This window comes from Epinephelus lanceolatus, chromosome 6 (assembly GCF_041903045.1).
Source record: "Epinephelus lanceolatus isolate andai-2023 chromosome 6, ASM4190304v1, whole genome shotgun sequence".
In the NCBI taxonomy this organism is placed as follows: Eukaryota; Metazoa; Chordata; class Actinopteri; order Perciformes; family Serranidae; genus Epinephelus; species Epinephelus lanceolatus.
Window position 1 is genome coordinate 20,468,210 of NC_135739.1, and position 24,849 is coordinate 20,493,058.

At 37.6% G+C, this 24,849-nt stretch overlaps 2 protein-coding genes across 2 annotated transcripts; one reads left to right on the forward strand and one right to left on the reverse strand.

Moving 5' to 3' along the window:
• The first annotated feature begins 5,145 nt into the window (after positions 1 to 5,145).
• On the forward strand, positions 5,146 to 10,864 carry prrg1 (proline rich Gla (G-carboxyglutamic acid) 1). The gene is made up of 4 exons (XM_033622736.2): positions 5,146 to 5,245; positions 6,176 to 6,216; positions 7,160 to 7,320; positions 8,281 to 10,864. The coding sequence occupies exons 2-4, from the start codon at positions 6,207 to 6,209 to the stop codon at positions 8,743 to 8,745; spliced, it is 636 nt and encodes a 211-aa protein (XP_033478627.1). The 5' UTR covers positions 5,146 to 5,245; positions 6,176 to 6,206; the 3' UTR covers positions 8,746 to 10,864.
• A 6,934-nt stretch (positions 10,865 to 17,798) lies between these two features.
• cpox (coproporphyrinogen oxidase) lies at positions 17,799 to 23,827 on the reverse strand. The gene is made up of 7 exons (XM_033620825.2): positions 23,118 to 23,827; positions 22,792 to 22,935; positions 22,591 to 22,701; positions 22,327 to 22,468; positions 21,096 to 21,314; positions 18,792 to 18,896; positions 17,799 to 18,692 (listed from the first exon to the last, which is right to left on the reverse strand). Exons 1-7 carry the CDS (start codon positions 23,683 to 23,685, stop codon positions 18,608 to 18,610), a joined length of 1,374 nt encoding a protein of 457 aa, XP_033476716.1. The 5' UTR covers positions 23,686 to 23,827; the 3' UTR covers positions 17,799 to 18,607.
• Between the last annotated feature and the right edge of the window lie 1,022 nt (positions 23,828 to 24,849).

Genomic DNA, 24,849 nt, shown 5'->3' on the forward strand with positions numbered 1-24,849 from the left:
GGTTAAATATCACTGTGAGTGTCTGTCAGTGGATACTGCGGCGTCTTAACAACTTCAACTGCAATTCTGTTTTGCCCCTGGAGGGTTGTGCAGCAAGTAAAAACATAAAAAGGCACGAGTGAACACATAAGGATATAAATGCTCAACAATCAGGGGGACATACTGAAAACCAACAGTGAAGTGCTAATGTAATGCTAATTTACTGTCTTTATGTTGTGCTGTTTTAGTGTTTTTTTCTGCGTTTTTCTGGGGGAGAAATGTAAAAATGTCTGTGGAATGAAATGCAGCCACCTTGAGACAAAACTGATTTTACACACACCTAATGGTGCAACCTAGAAACGTCAACAGTGATGCAACCTGGGGTCATCAGGTGTTTCAACATCATACACCCTTGCCCAGGCGACCCAGCCAGGGTTGATCAGACCCCAGGCTGTGTCTAGGCAGCTAGTGTGGTCCATGGTTCACCCCTTTTGATCCACAGACATCCTGATGCCCTCTCAGCAGCATCAGTGATGTTCCTGATGGCTCTCCTGCTGTGCACTTCTCTGATGCCCAGCAACTTGAGGGCCCTGCAGAACAACTAGCCGGCAAATTCTCTATGGGGTAGCATCAGGTCTTCCATCCATTGCTTCGGCATTAGAGCTCCTCATACTAGGCCTTCTTCCTCTCAAATGCCTCTCCCATCCGGTCTTCACAGGGCACAGTCAATTCCAGCAGGACCACCTGCTCCAATGATTCTGACACGAGAACCATGTCAGGGCTGAGCGTGGTCACAGCTATGGTGTCAAGAAATTTGAGCTGTCTCTCCAGGTCGACCTTCAGCTGCCAGTCTGTTGCCAGAAGTTGCGCTGACGGGTTTGTGCGCTGTTGTGGCTTCTCAAAACATTCAGAACAAAACATTTGTTTTATTTTTTCCTCATTTAACCAAACTTTTCTGTCAGTGGGCTCACCTTTAACTGCATCCCTGCTTTACTCTTGTGACACCCTTCTTCTCTCTGTCTCTTTGGGTTACACTTTGTTTAACACCCTATTTTCTGTCACACACACACACACACACACACACACACACACACACACACACACCGAGCAGAGGGAAGCTTACACAGCTCATTTTTTTTCCTAATTGAACTTAGCTAATCCTTTGTCCTTAGGGAAGAATCTGGGAATTAATTCATATTGATTAACACACTTACATACTCACACACATGCACAATGATATCTATGCACACGCACACACACACACACACACACACACACAAACAAGGAGTTTTTGCAGCAAATTAACTTCATAGTTGTACTTGAACAGAAATGCAACGTCAGCATCTGCGTAAAACTTAAATTAATTGAGGCGACTGTCAGTTGCAGTAAAAAGTTACTGAGTGGTTGCTGAAACACTGAATTAAAAAAAAAAGTGTTCATCTAATGAATATTAAGTTTTATTGTGTTAGTGAATTTAATTTCACAAACCAAATAGAATTGTATTACTTCCGTTATACAGGCAGGTTGACAAGAAGTTTTATTTTACTCTGTGTGCGTGCATGTGTGTGTGTGTCTTTGAGTTACCGGAGTGTAGGTCAGCTGTTCCTGGCGGCAAAGTCTTTCAACATCATTACTGATGATTACAGATTGTAATCAGTAGGGACTCGCTGAGTAAAAACAGGAACACACACACACACACACACACACACACACACACAAACACACAGTCCTCTCATCAGCATTAATACAGTATAACATTACTGCTGTGAAGTTGCTGTGCATATTTGATCGCGTGTGTGAGGTACAAAATGTCACTGCTCAAATTGAAATTTTTAAATCCATTGACACAGAACATTAAGCAGAAGTTAAACCGCATGGAAACAAATTGATAACTGTTGTCTCTCCCTCTGCCATCAATAACTGTCAGGCAGTGCATCACAGCTGATTGGCTGATGTGAGCAAAATACAAAATTAGAGCAGGTGAGCAGAAATGTGGCGCACATACAACAAATACATTTATCTTTTAGTATTAATAATTACAGTTTAATGGGGTGGAATTTCTTTTTTAGTCTTTTAAGGCCATGAAAATGTCAATGGTTACATAAACTTACAGTCATCCCAACTGACCAGGATCAGAAACTGAACTTGTCATCATCAATTCCACCATAACTGATGACCATTACTGCACCAAATGCATAATACTCAGAGGTGGAATGTCTTTTTCGATAAATGTAATGCCATTTTAACAACAGAGTAGTAATGCTAGCTAAGCTTTAGCTCACCAACAATGTTAATATCAGCCACGACTTACCATTCTTTGTGCAACTTTGAATGTTGAACATAGTTGGAACTTGTTTCATCTCCACATGTAATTTTCGACCTGCACTATCTGCGCAATCTTTTTTTTTTTTTTTTTACCACCACATTTTTTATATGTGAATATAATTATCTTTGATGTCATTTTTTCCACCTGGTGCTCAGAAATTCAAAGTGAGTTCTTCATGGTTCTCTCCTGCAACTTGACTGGATGCTGTCATAATAATTCAAACAAAGTAGATCTGGATTCGCTTGGAATGAACCGAACAATCGAAGAGAAATTCATGGATTTGTGGCACAATAGTGTTAAAGTCCTCGTTGCGTTGCAAGCCTTTATTGATTTTGTCAAGGCGAGTCTAAAGTCATCAAGTTTGTGACTTGAGGCCAAGTCATGTGACTCAAATCCACACCTCTGCTAATACTTATATTCACAAAGCACTTTTCAGAGCTGTTCTTTTCAATTCACAGTAAAGTCAAAATTGAGTTTCCTTTACAAATTAATCTAATCTACAATATGTATCTTTTGGACTAAATTTTGTGTTCATATCACTGAGGACATCAACTTGCTTTTACAATTCAGTGCATTTTCAAAACTACAATAGAACATAATGACAACAAAAGAAGATTCAGTTACTTACTTTCACGGAAAAACATCAGCATGACTGAATTTGATTTAATCAAGTCAGACACAAACAATAGAAATAAAATTTGTTGGAAATATGCACATCAGTCAGATCCAGGAAAAGAAAAAGGGACATCTGATCATATTAAAAGTTTTTTTTTTTTTTTTTTTTTTTACATCATCATGTATTTTCTTTTCCAGTTTATGAGATATGTTGATATATCTAAAGGTGTACTATACAGCAGTGGTTCCCAACTGGTCCACCCACGGAGTCCAGATTTCTCTTTAGTTCAAGGTCCACACAGTTTAAATGCACTCAGCCTCATATTTGCATTTGACCATGTTGTTGAGCTAGTTTGCTGTCTCTGTTAAGCAGCTGTCTGTTAGTCACTCACTCTACAGCAGGAAACAGCACTTCAAAATAAAAGCTCTGTGCTAGAAATTCACTGTACTAGATGTGTTACAACTTGACATTTTTGTGAGTCACTTGCAGTGCATTTAGAGTGGACCAGCGACTCACTTTTAGGCCGCGACCCACCAGTTGGGAACCACTACTATACAGGATTGTTGATTAGTATTTGTAAACACGCTTGCCAGTGAAGGTGAAAGTAAAAGCCGACCCTTGATTCACTCTCGCTTGATGTGTGACCTCACTAATGTTTGTGTTTTTTTGGCACTGTTTCTCTTGGATACCTGCTGCTTACAGCCTGGCACCTGGTCAGAGTCTCTGCTGAGTGGCAAAAATGAGGCCAACACAGAAGTGCCAAAACCTGCAGTTTTTTGAATGACCACTTGAGGCTGACGACAGAAGCCAGTCAATCCCTAAAGACCCCAATGTTAAAATGCCCAACTTTCCAGCAGACATGTTTACTGCCTGGTACAAAAATGGTTTTCGTTTCTGAAGCTAATTTTCTCTTTCATGACAGCTGTAAGGGGGTGAATTTTTTTTATAACTCATCCTTTTACATTTTATTAAGGACTAAAGTAACGCATAAATAAAGGCGGGTCTCTTTGAGTGACACACCGTCTGCTGTTTGTGTACTCAGCTTTTCAGTCAGACCCATCCCTCACTTATCCACAGCTCCAGCTTATCTACCAAATATGATCACTTCTGGCTTCAGAAAACCAAGATGGAAACAGCCAAAATACTGAACTCAAAACAGGAGTCCACAAACCAGGGTGATGTCATGGTAGTTACGTCCATTATTTTTACAGTCCATGGTCTCTGCAGAAAAATACACTGGCGCCCTTAGTGGGTCATAAGTGATGATTAAGAGCTATTACTTCTATTTTTTCTCAGGAAAACCCTGCACAGTATATATCCTTAATATCTCGCTACGCACAGTTTAAATGCCGGCAGTGTGGTCACTACACTTGCAAAGGTGAAACCTTTAAGTTGAAGCAAGGTTAGAGTCAAGGACATGGGGTTTTCTTTCAACATTTAGGGGGACACATATATAGTGGGGGGTCTGCCCCCTCCCATGACATTTTGAGCACCAAACACTCATTTCCTGCATTCTGGTAACTTTTGTTAACCAATTTGTACCATTTCTGTTTCATTTGTTTACAGTGGGAATGTTAAGGTACCTCCTGCCAAAACCTTGCATAGTTGCTTAATTTTCTTTCTATTTTATAGCAGATTGCAAGATTACACTGGATTATAAAGTGGACAAAATAACATGAACACATTACAGTATAATCAAGTCTAGTACAAACGCCACAAACTATCGGGCATAGGTTGCATTTAAAAATTGAGGGATGTATGGTGGTCCTCTGGCAGAAAATTTGGGGCATAAAACACTTAATTTCCTGCATTTTGGTGATTTTTTTATGCACAAATTTGTGCGTTTTTTGCATCAGTTTATGGAGTAAATGTCATTTATTTTGTCAAAATAAAAGTCCTCTGTTACTTTCATGTTTTTATTGGGCGGGGGGATAAATGCATGTGTTCTAAATATTAAGGGGGACATGTCCCCTGCGTCCCTGCCAAAAAAATCTACGCCTGTGGTTGGATTTAATTATTTTTCTTGCATTAACACCTTATGTTATAGCCTATAACTACTAGGACAGTCTGAAATTCGTTATCCTCAGTTGATGTGTTTTATAATGTTGTTTTATCCCGTATAAAGTTATTTTGTGAGTTGTAATAGTTGTGTTCAGTTCAGTGTGAGCTGATGTGTGGTCTGTCCCTTTAACTCAGGGGAAGGGGCAGTTCATGGGGCCGCTGTCGGCAAACACAGCTGTGCGCATGCGCACCACGCATAGCAACACTCGGGGGCAGCAGAGGAGACGAGGGATCGTTTATGCGCATTTTTGGGACGAAAAAAGGTAAGCTGAAGTGATAAAGTTTGTCTCCACGCTTACAGAAGGCTTCGCCACGACGTAAAAGCCTATAATAATCACCGGAGGTCCTTATATCGTCCTCTGTATGGGGATATCCAGCCGTTTGAATCATGTGTCGCTCGTTAAATCGCATCCGCCGCTGCTTACTGGAAGACGCACTGATCCTACAAATCATCCCCGCTTGTCAATACACGGGGCGCAAACCAGCCTCACAACCAGCTAACAAAGCTGCTAATACGGACCAGAATAGACTATAACTAGCCGCAGTGACGCTCAGCTAACATTGTTTTAGCTCTTAGAGGTTGTGTTGTCTCCTTTGTGATCTGTATAACGGGGCGGGGGTGCTTTGTTTGTGATGTTTCCGCCGCTGGTGATCTATTTCGGGCTGCTACGAGCAGGATTCCCGTAAAACAGTCATGTGCAACACTGGTCAGCAGCCGCCATTGGTCACTGTCACTTTGGTCAAGGATGTATCATACTCTCAACACGCCCTGTAACGCTTTGCTGTTATATACTCATCCATTCCTCTTGCTGTAATATTGAATTATTCATCCCAAAGAATGCAGGGAATTTTAACAATGGGGTGGGATGGTTTTACACAAATGTGCTACTGTTGTTAATTCATGATCTCATTTTCAGGCAACTTTTTAAAAGACTTGAAATGTTACACTGGCTAAAATCAGATGTCCCTCCCTGTATAACATGGTCACAGCTCTTGAAAATGTGTGACATTGCCCCCTTTCCATCTCTCATGAGTTATTTTGATGTTATTGCAGTGTAGGATTATTTAAATTGCTGTTTTAGAAAGAAGTGACAGGTGTAGTTTTTGTGAGGGCGTCTTAGTGGTTAATTATCATCTGACTTGTATCAGCAGGTTCAAAGCAGTACATTAAAGTGTGTTTGGTTTTTCTGCAGATAAATCAGCCCAAACAGACTCGCAGGAATCATGGGGAGTGGTAAGTTTATTTACACTATACTTATGTGCTTTACCCCACAAGCAGATAAGTTCACACAAACTTCAACATAAGCTGCACTCCAATTCCTTGTTTGTTTGTTTTTCTTTCCCATTATGTTGGTTAATCATTTGAATCAACTTTAACTTCAACTTTCAACTTTATTTCAACCCCAGAGGGCATTTGGTTTTACAGCAATAGATAAAAGAACACATACATAAATGTGTGTTTGGTTTTCTACAAATAAAGACAGAGATGCTGGAATCTCACTCGTCAGGTTTTTTCTGTTGTGTTTTAGCAAACAATTCCCATTCTTTCCTTAGGGAATATCCTGTTTTCCTGCATTATTTCTCTCTGCTTTTCAACTCTTGCGCGGCTCACATCCCTGGATTTATGAGTCACACGGACGCCATTACTCGTTAATTCGTCTGCACATCAGACATTCCCTGGGCATGTTGTGGCATCTTGTGCTCCGTTTGTGTTTGAGAGTTTATGTTCCTGTCCAGGATGTGTGAAACAGAGGGCCACTCTGTCTCTCTAAGTTCATTCCTCTAGTTTGTCTTATGTGGCCTGGGGATTGATGCCTAAATCAAAGGAGCTTTTGTTTTTATGCAGAAATGTGGGCACTGGGCAGCGCTCGGCTCTGCTCTACTGCCTTTGTTTCACTCTCCACCTCTCTTACTTTTTCCCTTTTTTTGGCATATTTCCCTCCTTCTGCTTCACTCCTCTCTCTTTCAATACTCTCTCTTTGCTTGAAATTTCCCCTCTTTGCTTCCTCTCCCGTGCTGCTCTGTTTACTGACTCACCCCTGCTTTCCTCTTTTTGTCTCTTATGTTCTTGTCTCCACTTGTGATCTTGATTTATGCATTTTTTTTCCGCACACATCTCTCAATCTTACACCCTTTCCCCTTCTCTGCCCTTGTTTTTCTCTTTGCCCGTCTCTCAGTGTTCCTGCCGGCGGACGCGGCCCACTCGGTGCTGCACCGGCTGCGCAGGGCCAACTTCTTGCTGGAGGAGATGAAACAGGGTAACATCCAGAGAGAATGCCGCGAGGAGATCTGCACCTATGAGGAGGCCCGCGAGGCTTTCGAGAACGACGAGAAGACGGTGAGGGCATGAGGGACGCATCACATCCGACCTAAAATCTGTCCTGTCTTAAAGGCTAAATACACGCAGGGACAGAAGAGTGGAACACATTCAAACACCTGCCACACATTGCTTACGGCAACATGTGGGCACCCAGAGAAACCACAGAGGAGATAGTTGTGTTTTAGTATTAGGTTATTGGAGTCACACACCATTTGTAATGTCTTTACATGGATATTAGCTCCAGCAGAAGTCATGTGTTCAGAGAATTCACAGCCAGCCTGGGACTGGTCTGACAAAAATTTACCACACTTCATGGGGTCAATTAACAAAAATAAGCCGCAGCAACTCCATAATCAAAAACACACAATTATCCACAGGGTAGTACAAAGACTCAGTTATCTTTCTGCTGCTTAATTCTTGCAATTAATTCATATCTTGACAATCAGCTGGCTGGCTGGAACTCTTCAAACACAGGACTCCCACTTGGAGCTAAAAGCCACAGATCAATATTATAACGTCTGGGTAACTCATACCAGCTGGCCTTTGTGAAAAAATTCCTTTAAAGTGCTATTTGTAGGGTTCATGTGTCCAGTATTGAAATCCTATGCCAAGAGTGCTAGCTTGTGCAATGCTGGTATTTTTTCAGGAAGTGATGATTATCAGCAGGAAGAACAGCCGAGTCCGTGCTGGAGTGGGAGGAGTGTTTGTAAAGCTATTGTGAGAGACGAGAGAGCAAAGATGGATGTGCACAATCATGTGGTGGCTTTTTGTTGGGGTGTTGTTGTCCGCTGCCTTTGTGTTGCAGTAATCCAGATAGAAAGTATTCACACAGTGGGCAGTGTGTACTGTGACCCTGTGTTTTGGAAACAGTGTTGTTCCACCATTGTAGCCTGCATGAATGTAACCGAGTCCTATCTTGGAGAAAATATTTCTGATCTTGTATTGTTACACGTTTGTCCGCCTTCTGATTGGCTGCAGAGACGGTTCTGGGAGGAATACGTGCGGGAGAGCAGTCCATCCGGAGGGTTGGAGACGGTGGTCGGAGGAGTCCATTCTCTCTACTTGATCGTGCCATTGCTGCTGGTTGTGTTCATCATCGCCGCTGTTGCCATCACTGTGTGGCGCTGCCACTCCCGCAAACGCTCGCAGCGCAGCCCCAGCATGGGACACTCGCATCACGACCACGTCCTGTCAGTGGTCTCTATGGACCATTGGGGGAGGGATTACCACCACGGTGACCAATCAGAACTCAGTGTCCACAGCAGCCCAGCTTATCCAGGCTCAGAGCTCACATCAGGGAGAGGAAGCGCTGGAGACCCGCCACCATCTTACGAGGAGGCTGTAGGCCATACAGACGTCCAAATAGAAACAGAGCCACCTCCACAGTATGAGGACATAGTCAACACCAGCTCAACTAGTGTCAGTGGTGGCCATGGGAAGTAAACACATCTCTCACCACCACCCCAACAAATGCCCTAACCCACACTAAGACCATCTGATCATTTAGCAGTATCACTGTTGTGGTATCACCAGCCTTCCCCATTCAACACATACAGAAACACTATTAACTGTCTGGTCAGTGGACTAATGCAATCTTTGCCGGAGCCAGCGCTGTTGAATTTTGCACTAACCTTTCATCAATGAGGTGAAGCGATTGCAGGAAGGATATTGCAATACCAAAACCAACCAACCTCTGCTGATTGTCCTCAAGTTGCATCTGTGCTGTCACACTGTAGCAAAGCATTTAACTCAGCAGGCGTTACAACTGTTGCATGTGGCGTAAATGAAAAAGGGTTCTGACTGCCAGAATAAAGGACAGCTGTTGTAGAAGTGTAAAAAGTGTATATGGAGGTTGGACCGATGCTTTATGGAAGGTCACTGCCATTTGTTTTCAGACTTAAAGTGGCCAATCTCAGATATTTTGCACCTATTTTTGAATACCTTTAAAGCTGAGCTCTTAGTTGTAAAAAAAAAACAAAAATGGTTTCGAGTTATAACAGTGCATATTGCGTACTTTGCAGAAATGTTGATTTGCAAGACTCAAAAACAGCATTTAGAGCACGCAGTAACAATTAAAGTTGCATTAAGTGATTTTTGACCACCAGGGGGCAGAAAGAGAACAACCAGCTAAAAATGAAGCATATAATTTCTTATGCCAAACCTGTAAGCAAACAGTTATCTGCAGTAGTGGATGCTTGGCTTGTCTAGGCTTGTCAGCTGTAAATACTAAATGAAATTAAATGTAAATGGCTGCTCACAGTTTTATATCGGGGGTTAAAGGGAGCCTTGAGACTAAAGCATTTCGTAAATGATCAGGTTGCAGAGCCAAAACAATTCGTCACAACTGTGCAGAGCCGCAGTGTTGGGAGTTAATTCCTGATATGAAAATGATCCCTTAATGCAGGTTTATAGTCAAGTTGCCAAATGAATGCATCAGTCCAACTTCAGTATACACTTGTGAATGTTATGGAGTTTAAAATGTAAGACCAGTGATTATAAAAGGTGTGCTGAAGTGTGTGTTTTGTGTATGTGTGTCATATGTGCTTATAGTTTGGTAATGCATGCAGCTTGGTCTGTACACTCAAGGTTGGATCTGGCTCTGCACTGTTTGTTGATGGTCAGTGCTAGATGGCCCATGTCCTGCTCTGGGCTGTTGACACTTGCCAGAGCCTGCTTTAACTGTGAAAATCTTTTCCCCTGTAGCAAATATAACCATGTTGGATATGACTAAAGAGTCCTCTGCTGTGCCACTTTCACTAAAAGCACATAGGATTCTTCAAATAGGTTTGCAGCTATACCATTAGTGTAAGTTGTGGAGTGACTTGCACAGGAATGTGGGACAGAGAGCAGTAGAGACAGAAGCTTTGTAGACACGTATCAGAGGGGGAAAGATTCTGTATTTAATGACGCCATGGGAAGAGTTCACATTTAGCATGTGTAATGTACCTGTATATAAATATGTATAGTCTGTATGTGTGAAAGTCAGTTACAGTGAGATTGTTTTTTACTGCATATGAGTGCAGTGAACGCATTGACACTAGTGTAACTATTATACAGTAGGTGGTGGATAAATGAAGGCACTGTGTTTAAGCTCGAAATGAGCTGTTTGATGAAAAGTAGGACAGTTTGGTTTGACGACTTCAGCGTCTCTCTCAGCCATTACGATGTCACTGTAATCCTCGGAAAAGAAGTGCTCATACTCTATATGCAATATTGCTGCATACACTCTAAAAACCAAATATATCTAATGTCTAATGTTCACGGATACTGATACATGTCACATTTCCTGTCTTCACCTCACAGACTTTGAGCACTGATTATTATTCTACTTTTATGTGAGCTGACCTGTGAACCTCAGCACTTGCAATGACCTTGAACTGAGTTGTGCTGGTGGGGTAGCCATTTTGGTTAGGTCACTTGTACTGTTGCAGAGCCCTTTTTTTTTACAATGCCTTATAAAAAAACAAAATGTTGTATAACATTAAATGCAAGAGAACTTGTTATAAATCCTTGATATGTGCAGAAGCTTGAATTAATTTGTAATAAAACTTTAAAAATTGTACTCCACATGTCCTTAATATTTATAACACACTACACTATGACTTCTTAAGTTGTTTTTTTATAGTACAATATACTACATTTATACAACACATTTTTTTATGACATACCATGATTGATTTATGGTATACAATACTATATCTTTTTCATGACAAAATATCTTAAGATTCGTATGACTTTTTGTGTTAAAATATACCATGACTTTTAATGAATTTTTATTACTAACCCTGTTATGACTGTTTTTAAAAACATACTATATGAAATACTATGACTTTTTATGTTTTTTAATGACACTATACTGTGACTTTTTAGACATACTACACTACAACTTTTCTGATGACTTTATTTATGACATACTTTACTATGACTTGTTTGACAAACAATACTTTGACTTTTCTAATGACATTTTTTATGACATACCATACTATGACTTTTTATGATGTTATGACACACTGTACTATGACTTTTTTGACAAACTACAGTATAACTATACTAAAACTTTTCTTTTTATATACTATAGTATGAGGTTTTATTTTTGACATACTGTACTACACACTATACTATGACTTTTTCATGACATTGTACACTATGACTTTCCTGATGACGTTTTTGAAAACATACTATTCTATGCCTTTTCATAACAGTATGCAATGACTGACATTGACATTCTATACTGACTTTTTCTGACATACTATACTATGACCTGTTTGACACACTATACTATGACTTTTTATAATGTTTTCAAGACATACTATACTAGGACTTTTTTTTGACATACTGCACAGTGACCTTTGTTGACTATACTATGACTTTTCTGATGACATTTTTTTGACGTACTTTACAATGACTTTTTTGCATAGTAAAATATGACTTTTTTACATACTATTCGACAATTTTTTTGACATACAATACTATGACTTTTGTGATGACATATTTATGACATACTAAACTATGACTTTATTTGATATACTATACTATGACCTTTTTGAAATATATACTATACTATACAATGTCCTTTTTTGACTTGTCTGATGTCGTTTTTTATAACATACTATAATGTAACTTTTTTTGACATTCTATACGAAGACTTTTTTTGGCTACTATCCTTAGTGTATTTTTTGACATACTACACTTTCATTTTTCCGTTGACAGTTTTTATGACACACCATGACTTTTTTGACATATTATAGAATGACTTTTTCGACATTGAGATACTATACTATGACCTTCTTCAACAAACTTTACTATGACTTTTCTGATGATGCTTTTTATGACATACTATACTATAACTTCTAAAGACTTTTTTATATATACTATGCTTTGATTTTTTCTGATGACATTTTTTGTGACATATAATGACTTTATTGACATATTATAGTATGGCTTTTTTTTATAAACTATAGTGACATTTTTCATGATTTTGACGACATACTATACTATGCAATTTTTTATGATTTTTGATGACATACTATAGTATGATGATTTTTCATGAATTCTAATGACATACTATACTGTGGCGTTTTCTTGTGATTTCTGAAGACATAATATATACTATGATGTTTTGTCATGATTTTGACGAAATACATGACTTTTTTATTTTTGACGACGTACTATACCATGACTTTTTTTTCATGGTTTTAACGACATACTATACTATGACTTTTTTCCATGATTTTTGACGACATACTATACTATGACTTTTTTTCATGATTTTTGATGACATACTATACTATGACTTTTTTTCATGGTTTTAATGACATATAATACTATGATGTTTTTTCATGATTTCTGCTGACATACTTTACGATGACATTTTTTCATATTTTGATGACATACTATACTATGATGTTTTGTCATCATTTTTGACCACGTTCTATGACGTTTTTTCATGATTTTTGAGGATATAATATATATAATATTATCATTCTATGATATTTTTTCATGATTTATTACGACATACTATACTATGACATTTTTTTCAAGATTTTGGACAACATACTATCCTATGATGTTTTTTCATGATTTATTTCGACGTACTATACTATGACTTTTTTTATGACTTTTTACGACATACTATACTATGACATTTTTTTTCAAGATTTTTGACGACATACTATCATATCATGTTTTTTTTCAAGATTTATTACGACATACTATACTATGACGTTTTTTCATGATTTTGGAGACACACTATACTATGGCATTTTTTCAAGAAATTAGACGACATACTATCCTATGATGTTTTTTCATGATTTCTGAGCACATACTATACTATGACATTTTTTTCAATATTTTTGACAACATACTATCCTATGATGTTTTTTCATGATTTATTACAACATACTAAACTATGACATTTTTTCATGACTTTTGACGACATACTATACTATGACATTTTTTTCAAGATTTTTGATGACATACTGTCCTATGATGTTTTTTCATGACTTTTAACGACATACTATACTGTGATGTTTTTTCATGACTTTTGACAACACACTATACTATGACATTTTTTCAAGAAATTAGACAACATACTATCCTATGATGTTTTTTCATGATTTTTGACAACATACTATACTATGATGTTTATTCATGATTTATTTCGACGTACTATACTATGACTTTTTTACGACTTTTGACGACATACTATACTATGACATTTTTTTGAAGATTTTTGACAACATACTATCCTATGATGTTTTATTTCATGATTTATTACGACATACTATACTATGACGTTTTTTCATGATTTTGGAGACACACTATACTGTGGCATTTTTTCAAGAAATTAGACTACATACTATCCTATGATGTTTTTTCATGATTTCTGACGATATACTATATTATGACATTTGTTCATGACTTTTGACGACATGCTATACTATGATGTTTTTTTCATGATTTATTACGACATACTATACTACGACGTTTTTTCATGATTTCTGACAATATACTATACTATGACATTTTTCCATGACTTTTGACGACATACTATCCTATGTTTTTTAATGATTTATTACAACATACTAAACTATGATGTTTTTCATGATTTTTGACGACATACTATACTATGAAATTTTTTTTCATGATTTATTATGACATACTATACTATGATGTTTTTTGATGAATTACTACGCCATACTATACTACGACGTTTTTTCATGATTTCTGACAATATACTACTATGACATTTTTTCATGACTTTTGACGACATACTATACTGTGATATTTTTTCATGATTGATTTCAACGTACTATACTATGACTTTTTTTTGACTTTTGACGACATACTATACTATGATGTTGTTTTCATGATTTATTACGACATAGTATACAGCGATGTTTTTTCATGATTTCTGACAATATATACTATACTATGACATTTTTCCATGACTTTTGACAACATACTATACTATGACATTTTTTGATTTTTGACGATATACTATCCTATGATATTTTTCCTGATTTATTACAACATACTAAACTATGACATTTTTTCATGACTTTTGACGACATACTATACTATGATGTTTTTTCATGATTTATTACGACATACTATACTGTGATGTGTTTTCATGACTTTTGACGACACACTATACTATAGCATTTTTTCAAGAAATTAGACGACATACTATCCTATGATCTTTTTTAATGAGTTATTACAACATACTATCCTATGATGGTTTTTCATGATTCATTTCCACGTACTATACTATGACTTTTTTATGACTTTTGACGACATACTATCCTATGTTGTTTTTTCATGATTTTTGACGACATACTATACTATGAAATTTTTTTTCAAGATTTTTGACGACATACTATCCTATGATGTTTTTTCATGATTTATTACAACATATTATATGATGATTTTTTTTTATAATTTTTGATGACATACTATCCTATGATGTTTTGTCATGATTTCTGACGATATACTATACTTTGACATTTTTTCAAGATTTTTGACGATATACTATCCTATGATGTTTTTTAATGAGTTATTACAACATACTAAACTATGATGTTTTTTCATGATTTTTGACGACATACTATACTATGAATTTTTTTTTCAAAATTTTTAACAACATACTATCATATGAGGTTTTTTCATGATTTTTGATGACATACTATTCTATGATGTTTTTTCATGATTTATTACGACATACTATACTATGATATTTTTTTGTAATTTCTGACGAAATATATATATATATATATATATATATATATATATATATATATATATTATGACTTTTTTCATGATTTTGGAGACACACTATACTATAGCATTTTTTCAAGAAATTAGACGACATACTATACTATGTCGTTTTTTCATGATTTCTGACAACCCACTATCCTATGATGTTTTTTAGTGATTTATTACAACATACTAAACTATGATGTTTTTTCATGATTTTTGTTGACATACTATCCTATGATGTTTTTTCATGATTTATTACGACATGCTATACTATGATGTTTTTTCATGATTTATTACGACATGCTATACTGTGATGTTTTTTTGATGACATACTATACTATTCAATTTTTTTCAAGATTTCTGACAACATACTATACAATGATGTTTTGTTGTGATTTATGACGACATACTAAACTATGACATTTTTTCATGATTGTTGACGACATACTATCCTATGATGTTTTTGTCATGATTTATTGCGACATACTATACTATGACATTTTTTCAAGATTTTTGACGACATACTATACTATGACATTTTTTCATGATTTTTGACAACATACTATACTATGATATTTTTTCAAGATTTTTGACGACATACTATCCTATGATGTTTTTTCATGATTTATTACAACATACTATACTATGATATTTTTTTCAAGATTTTTGACGACATACTATACTATGATGTTTTTTCATGATTTATTACGACATGCTATACTGTGATGTTTTTTCATGATTTTTGATGACATACTATTCTATGATGTTTTTTCATGATTTATTACAACATACTATACTATGATTTTTTTTTGTAATTTCTGACGAAATACTATATTATGACTTTTTTCATGATTTTGGAGACACACTATACTATAGCATTTTTTCAAGAAATTAGACGACATACTATACTATGTCGTTTTTTCATGATTTCTGACAACCTACTATCCTACGATGTTTTTTAATGATTTATTACAACATACTAAACTATGATGTTTTTTCATGATTTTTCACGTCATACTATCCTATGAGGTTTTTTCATGATTTATTACAACATACTATACTATGTTTTTTTTCTAATTTTTGATGACATACTATACTATTCAATTTTTTTCAAGATTTGTGACGACATACTATACAATGATGTTTTGTTGTGATTTATGACGACATACTAAACTATGACATTTTTTCATGATTGTTGACGACATACTAATATACTATGACATTTTTTTCAAGATTTTTGACAACATATTATCCTATGATGTTTTTTCATGATTTATTACAACATTCTAAACTATGTTTCTTCATGATTTTTGACGACATACTATACTATGAATTTTTTTTTAAATATTTTTGACGACATACTATCCTATGATGTTTTTGACATGATTTATTACGACATACTATACTATGACATCTTTTCATGATTTTTGACGACATACTATCCTATGATATTTTTTCAAGATTTTTGACGACATAGTATCCTATGATGTTTTTTCATGATTTATTACGACATGCTATCCTATGATGTTTTTTCATGATTTATTACGACATGCTATACTGTGATGTTTTTTCATGATTTATTACGACATACTATACTATGATGTTTTTCTGAAATTTTTGACAAAAAACTATACTACTATGACTTTTTTCATGATTTTGGAGACACACTGTACTATAGCATTTTTTCAAGAAAGTAGACGACATGTCGTTTTTTCATGATTTCTGACAACGTACTATCCTATGACTTTTTTTCATGATTTTTGATGACATAATATACTATGACTTTTTTATGATTTATGAAGACATACTATCCTATGATGTTTTTTCATAATTTATTACAACATACTATAATATGACATTTTTCATGATTTTGACGATAGTTTTTTCATGATTTCTTAGCACATACTATACTATGACTTTGTTTTTCAAGATTTTTGACGACAAACTATGCTATGCTGTTTTTTCATCATTTCTGACATACTATACTATGCCATTTTTTCCATGATTTTTAATGACATACTTTATTATGACTTTTTTAACATTTTTGATTGCATACTATGACAATTTTTCATGATTTCTGACGACATACTGTAGTATGACGTTTTTCCAACATTTTTGACGACATACTATAACTTTTTTTTCGTGATGTTTGACGGCACACTGTCCTATGACTATTTTTTTCACCATACTTGACGACATTCTATGCTGTGTTTTTTCTGATAACTTTTTTGATATACTATACTATGGCTTTTTTTGTTTGTTTTACATACTATACTATGAGTTTGTTTTGGGTTTTTTTTACATACTTTACTATGACTTTTATGATTTTTATGCCATACTACATTATGACTTTTTTGTGGACATTCTTTTATGACATACTACACTGTCATGTTTTATTTCATAGTATACTATGATTTTTCATACTGTATTATAATCTACTTTTTTTAATCCATTTTAATGACATACTATACTATGTCTTTCTTATACTATATACTATTACCTTATTACTCTTACATTGCATACTATACTGAAAAAGGTCTTAAAGATATAAAGTTTGACCTCAGGATTCCTGCATTTACACTGATCTATCCTTTTACAAACATATGATTCATTGCTCAGCTGCAATCAGTTTATGGCTAATGGATCTTAAACAATCAAAGGTCTATTAAAGGATGAACTACATGTAAATGTAAATGATGCAAAAGAGACTGGGAATGAAGCCAGGAAAACTCCAAAGGTAACAGATCAAAACAATTTATTTTAATTGTGGGCTATAAATTATTTCCACATTTCCACTGGCATTTTGTTTTGACAAACATGATTTTTTCTTCAACTGGCCACCTGGCCTGTGATTCACATCTGTCCTCCCTGTGGAATGTGATCCAACATCCAACTATTGTTTTACAACAGTTCAAACAAACCAGGAAGTGACTCATTAACCACAAGTGAATGACCAACCACAATGTAAATGGGGCTCAAGAGGCATCATTCAAATATTAGTCTGGTGTTTTTCTGTTTTGTTGCAAGCAGACGCACTGAATCATAAAAACTGTTAATATTAACACGTGATACCAGTGGTGGCACACACATACATGCAGTGGCTCAGTTTATCCCTTTTCCCTTTCAGTGCTTTGTTTAAGGAGAGTAGAGCTCAAGAGCTTTAAGTAGAGCAAGCCACATTTAGCCCAGGCATAGAAAAAAAAACACCACAGCTTGTGTTTGACACAAACACTTCTTAAAAAGAGCACGTCATCAATGTAAGATGACCTAAAAGCAACAATGGCCACCTGTGGCCACCAGTAGTCATGCAATCTCAATATGATTCAGTGTTAACAAGGCTGATTTGACAAAACATAGCAAACAGGAAAGAGAGAAAGTTACCTAGGCAGATTAAAAAACTTTACAGAGGAGTGCAATGCAATATCATTTTGGAAAATACTGTTAACTGCTGCTGATTTATACAAACAGGTCACACCATTATAAAATACGACAGAGATGGTTTCCTGGAGCTTTCATCTGTATTGATATGTAAACCTGTGAACACTGGTCACACCCACTCCTTGGGGTTTCGTAACACCTCCAGCATCTCAGCCTCCTGGGTTCCTTTGGCAGGCTCATGCATGTACTCCCACCTGAGGATGAAGGGTGAGTCAGTTACTAAGCAACACAGACAGCTCATTACTGTCATACAAGAGCAGGGCTAACGGTGCTTCAGACCAGTGTTATCTTACCTGGCAGTGAGCGGGAGGGACATGAGAATGCTCTCAATTCTGGAGCCAGGCGTGGCCAAGCCAAACTTCACTCCCCTGTCATACACCAGATTAAACTCCACATATCTACAACAAAAACACACAAAACCAACTGTAGCTTCACATGATTTGATACATTAAATGGACACTGTTGACAAAACAACATGCAAACCAAGAAGTTTTAAACGAGCACTCAAATCAATGATTAACCTCATTAAAAACTTTCTTATGTAGGTAATCCAAGTTTTCCAGGTTGGTGCATTCATGTGGTGGTGAGCAGCCTTTGATATGAGAATTCTGGCTGCAGTGCATGAACTTTTGTAATGCCATAAAGTAACGAAATTCACATCATCTTTTGTCCATCTTAGCTTAATGTTTGTCTTTTGGGGTTGCCAAATGCACATGTCACATGCAAAGGTCAGTTAAAGTTAATCTGCACTTTCAACTGCATGACGACACAACTTTGACACAACAGGTCAAGTTTACTTGATGTGACTGAACCGGAGGTCATTCACTCTGCCAGCCTCTTCTTTCTACCTCCCACTTTATCTCACCCATCCAACCCCTGTCCACATTTCCGGGTCACCATTGTGCTTTTTCCCCAGTCATAAACCAGCTCTCTAGCTCAGTCTCTCTGTTGCCATCTCTTAATAAATGACTCAAGACTCCCCCCCACTGGGGCAGAGAGCACTCAGAGGATGTGGTCCAGTTTTGAAGCACACAGGCTGTGTATCAGCATCTACAGCAAACTTTTTATTATAAATGATTTTGCATCTCATTAATGGGTTTCAGACTTTTTTTTTTAATTCCAACTTTTACAAACTGAAAGACACTGAAGAAGTGCTAAATGTGGATCCCCTATCATAAGCAAGTTTTTTTTCATGACTATTTATAATCCATTAATTCATTGTTGATGTGGATTCGATTTGGAACTTTGTCCTCTGAATATGCTCCAGAAAGTGGACCAACAGAAAAGGGACTCAAATCTTTTTGTGTTCACACTGTCAGATTATTTGAAAAAGGACTCAGTTCTCTTTCTGTTCACGCTATAGCCTATGTAGTTTTGTTTTTACTTTGACGTGTCACTGCAGTGCAGTTATGAAGCCCCTCGCTTTCAGATGAAATTAAAATTGGAGGAAAACCTTTGAAATGCCGCGTGCTGTAGACTGCTGCCGTTGTATTCTACATTCCACATCTGGAGACGTGCAGTATCTTCCGTGGACCAAACTACTGCTCGTCCTGCATCCTTGCTAGCGTTACAGACCGAAATGGTTTCATCTGCTTTTTCAGGCATCCCAGTGCAATAACATGTGATCTAGAGGGCTAAATACAATGGCAGAGAGCAAAGCGAACTGGAGCACTTTGTGTTCACAGTGCACTCAGAGTTCACTTCAGAGGGGTCTGAGTTATCTTCGAGTGTTCACCCTGAGTCCACTTAAAAGGCTGAAAAGGACCAAGTGTGAAAACACCCTTTAGTAGAGCTAGTTTTGAAAATTTGGCTTCAAAGGCTAATCAAGCAATGGAAACGAAGAATGACTGAAAGCAGAGACTTCCTAAAGCTTTAAAGCTTTTGGGGCTTGGGTCTTGAGTTTTTGCACTAAAATGGTAGCCTGGAAATCCAGACCCAAATCTAGAAAGATTTAGGGTCTGGCCATGAGTAATGAAAATGGCCCAACTCGAGGGGCGGCACCAAGCAAGCATTTGAAAATATCACTGCACGCAATTGGATAACACTATGACCAATCAGAACAATACACGGGGTGACGTATACGCTTCGCTACCAGCAGAGCTAACTGATAGATTAGACTCTTGCCGTATCCGGTTGGCAAAACAGCAAAAATGTCCTTCTTGCAAAGGAAAGATTCCAGCGCCATCTTCTGTTCCTCTTTTAGAGAAAAAGCCAAGTCTAACTCGTTCATTGTAGCAGCCAAAGCCGTTTCAAACAACTGGTGTTCATTCGTAGCCATCTTGCAATGTTTACTGACTGATTCCAGACTTCGTCGTCGCAGCACTGTCGTCATCTGTTTAGCTTGCCTCTGGCCCGCCTATATCAGATACACTGATGTGATTGGTGCAGCTCGGCTACAAGAGCATGGGTAATGAGCATCATTACTGATTGCCAGAGTGACTCGCTGAGCAAATTCAAATTGTGCTCTTGCGAGAACTCTGGATTTCCAGGGTACTAAAATGGGCTATGAAGTAAAAAATCTCCTTTTACCAACTTTCTATGTAAAACGTTACATACTCATCAACAGCCACCGGTTCTTTTGTGCATCTTTTACTCACCTTCCTCGTCGCACCTGCTGCCAGTCCTTCTCCTCATCAGTGAAGGAGTCGTTGAGGTGTTTGTACACGATGGGCAGGTAACAAGGCACCACGGTGCGAGCGCAGCTCTTGACGAAGTTGAATACCTCCTCCTGACTCGGGGAGTCCAGGTCATCGAAGAAGATCCCTCCTATACCTCGAGTCTCTCCTCTGTGCCGGACGTAGAAGTATCTGTCACACCTGGAGAGACATACCCAAAAACATCAGTCAATAGCTGTTCTCATCTTACTTTCCTCTCCTTTTTTTAAACCAGGGCTGGACTTTAAAATATTCAGCAGATCTGGGCTATGCAGATATATATTATTTAAAGGCAGGAGGAGAAAATGAATTAAAAATAAGTCAGGTGTAAGCACATTTATAGTGACAGTTTACAAGGGAATTAAATGTCTCATATCTACCCGTTAAATATGAAGCTAAAGCCAGCTAGTTTGGTTCTGTCTGCAGGTAAAAAAAAAATAATCTGCCTACCAGCACCTCTACAGCTCAGCCCGAGCTTCATTTTGATGGAAAGATACAAGATATAAGATAAAGAGTGCTTTCAATCATGTCATCCAGCTCTCGGCAAGAAAGTAAATAACAATATTCCCCAAAATGCCCAATGAATCCTTTTGATTCAACTTCAAATTAAGTTGACACATATACTCATTACAAGCCACATCAGATAAACCACACCCTCCCTTTCCACATCCCCCACGGTCATTCGATGGCCAGCGTCAGGGCTCAACGGTTTTTCTGCAACTGCAGATTTTAAGCAGAGACTTCCCCTTATCATCATTCTACAGTGAGGATACACCCACTGTAATCCACGCAGACAAATACACAGAAATCAGACCTACATATGCGTACGTGTTGAGGTACACATACAGGGCGCAAAAAACATTCTGAGTACACGCACTGGTGTATGCAACTTTTAAAATTATCTGCGCCATTTCTGTTTTATACACCACTTGGTGAACTTGTCTTCTTGGCACTTCCACCACGGCTTGGCCGAATCAAACATTGCAACATTTTCTTTTTTTTAGACCATTCAAATATGAGGATATTGTCAATATGTTAGTGTAATATGAGCTGACTTTCCCTTTGACTCTCTTAAAAACTGTGCAGTAAACTGTGCATTTGCAATTGGTATTTTGAGCCTAGACATATATGTGGATTATCATAAATGCAGGACTGATCTTGAGTCAAACTGTACCATTTCTTAAAGTCGGGGTAGTACTGTGGGTGATGCTTGTCACAGGCCTCCTTCAGGGTGTTGTGGAAGTGAAACGCATCTTCTTTATTGATATAAACTGGAGTCAGGTCTGTGCCTCCACCAAACCACCACTGCTTAGAGCCTGAGACACACACACATACACACAGACAAGGAAGAAAGAAACAAGGGTTATCATTCATTCATGCACTCAATAGTGTCACTGACACCGAGACACAACTGCTGACGTCAAGGACTGACACTCACCATCTTGCTCTTCGATCTCGAAGTATCTGTAGTTGAAGTGCACAGTGGGGATGTGGGGGTTCTTGGGGTGGATGACTGAGCTCACACCCATGGCACAAAATGGCAGTTTACCTGAGACAAAACAGGGCATGAAATGAAACTTGATATACAACTCAGATAAGCAATATCAAGCTTTAATCCTGCACACAAATATGAAGTTACCATCTTTTCCTTTGAGGACTTTCCCTCGGCTCGTCATCTGCTTGGCGGCCTCCGCGGTCAAGTTTCCATAAACTACTGACACATTGACCCCTGCCTTCTCAAACACCTTTCCATCCTGCATCACACAGCTGATTCCTCCACCACCTGACACATACACACAGGATCAAAACAGGCCACACATTCAAAGAGACTTACACGAGGACAAAAACATGCAGCATGCTTGAAACTCATGTATTTTAAGACTATCATTAACACCTGACTTGGATCTGTTCTGCTCCACAATGAGCTCTGCAGTGTCATGACCTTTTCAGGTGACCCCTTCTTACCTTCACTCCTCTGCCACCGGTCCACCTTGAACGTCCCACCGTCCACCTTCTCCAGAGCTTTGCAGAAGTCGGCCTGCGTCTCCATAATCAACATCTCCATCCTCGTACGCATCTCTCCTTTCCTCTGCTCCAGCACACTAACATCGGTCATCGGAGGGGACATGAACCCCCGGCATCTCTCCAAGATACTCCCCTCCTCCTCCTTCTCCTCAGCGGCTTGGGATACCTTCGTTGCCATCTCAGCCCGCTGGAAGTGGTTAGCGTTGGCTAGGAATCCCGCTACAGCCGCTGCTGCTGTCAGTGCTGCGGCTCCACTGAGCGCCAGGGCTCCCCTCCTGGTTCGCCCGGCTGCGGCTCTGCCTGCGGTCCCATGGGACATGAACCGCACACTGGAGCCCCTGGAAAACCATCTCGTACCTGTAAGAAAAGTCACTGACGAGCTGTGACCGCAGGATAACGGCACTTGTGACTCTGCTGAACTAGCAAGCCCTTTTAAATGTGAACGCAAACACCGTCTCGCGGTGGTCTGAGCCGTCTTGTTGACGGAGCAGAAAACTATCATCGCCATTTTTGTTTTGGAAACCGGTCTTTTCTCGGTGCGTGGCGGCCGTTAACAGTCAGGTATTTCCTCAAAACATTATCAGAAGTTGTGTGTGCGTGCTGTTTGTCATGCTTCAAGGCAGGGGGCGTGTAGTTCCCTATGGTAGTTCCTCGCGACTGACAGAGGTGTCAAGGGAAATGGCGTTCTTCGTAAAGCTCTCCGCCTGATGAGAGCCTACAGCGCACTTCACCACCCAGGATGCAGTGCGCCTGGAAGCGAATGTTGCATTCATGGACTCCTCATATGCTCCGAATTTTGATGCATTCATTAAAGACGTATTTAAGTGCCTCTGTGTTTGCCAAATTATTGAGTTTCCCCATCTTTAAACGAGTGTAGCTGTAATATAAAGACAGAACTTAAATTATATACCAATCACAGTCTCAACATATGCATTACTACACTTAGATTTTTCTTTGTCCATAAAGATATCTCAAAAATCCCAGCATTCACAACTCACCACAGATACAATAACTTGGTTAAACAACAGTTTATTACTTCAAAAACTTTTATAAATTAAATGGTAGCCTATGCATACTTTGTCAAGTATATGTCTTTTCTTATTTCAGTCGTCTTAGTATTGATCTTTTTGGTATTATTTTATCTTTTGCCTGTTTTTGTTTTATTGTCTGCAACTATTTATCATTTCCTCTCAACAAGAGAATTGATAATGCAAGATTCACTTTAAGGCCTTTATTATTTCAGTTTATAAAATATTGTGCTTCAGTGGTGCATATTCCTAAATAAATCTGCGATGAATTATATTACCACAATCTAATTGACATTAAATAAATTTGGGGTATTCTGAGCTATTTTAAGATCATTTTGTAGGGTCTATTTTTTATGTATTGTTATTATTATTATTACTGTTGCTATTATTTTATTTTATTTTATTTATTCATTTATTGCAGCCTGAGCATGGACAGACCATTTTAAATCAAATAATTTAAAACTCAAAGAGCGAACCAGACAACACAGTAATAATAAAAATAAAATAATAATAATAATAATAATAATAATAATAATAACAATAATAATGATAATAATAATGGTTGAGCCAGGATTTAAAACATTGTATAAACATATATACAAATATTCACGTTAAATTAAGACATTGATTTTTACAGTAACATT

Coding starts and splice junctions, on each gene's coding strand:
- prrg1 (XM_033622736.2), top strand. Junction 7,321..8,280: donor TCGAGAACGACGAGAAGACG/GTGAGGGCATGA, acceptor GATTGGCTGCAG/AGACGGTTCTGGGAGGAATA.
- cpox (XM_033620825.2), bottom strand. CDS start 23,685: ATGGCGATGATAGTTTTCTGCTCCGTCAACAAGACGGCTCAGACCACC. Junction 22,936..23,117: donor CCGGTGGCAGAGGAGTGAAG/GTAAGAAGGGGT, acceptor TGTATGTGTCAG/GTGGTGGAGGAATCAGCTGT. Junction 22,469..22,590: donor CGAGATCGAAGAGCAAGATG/GTGAGTGTCAGT, acceptor TGTGTGTCTCAG/GCTCTAAGCAGTGGTGGTTT.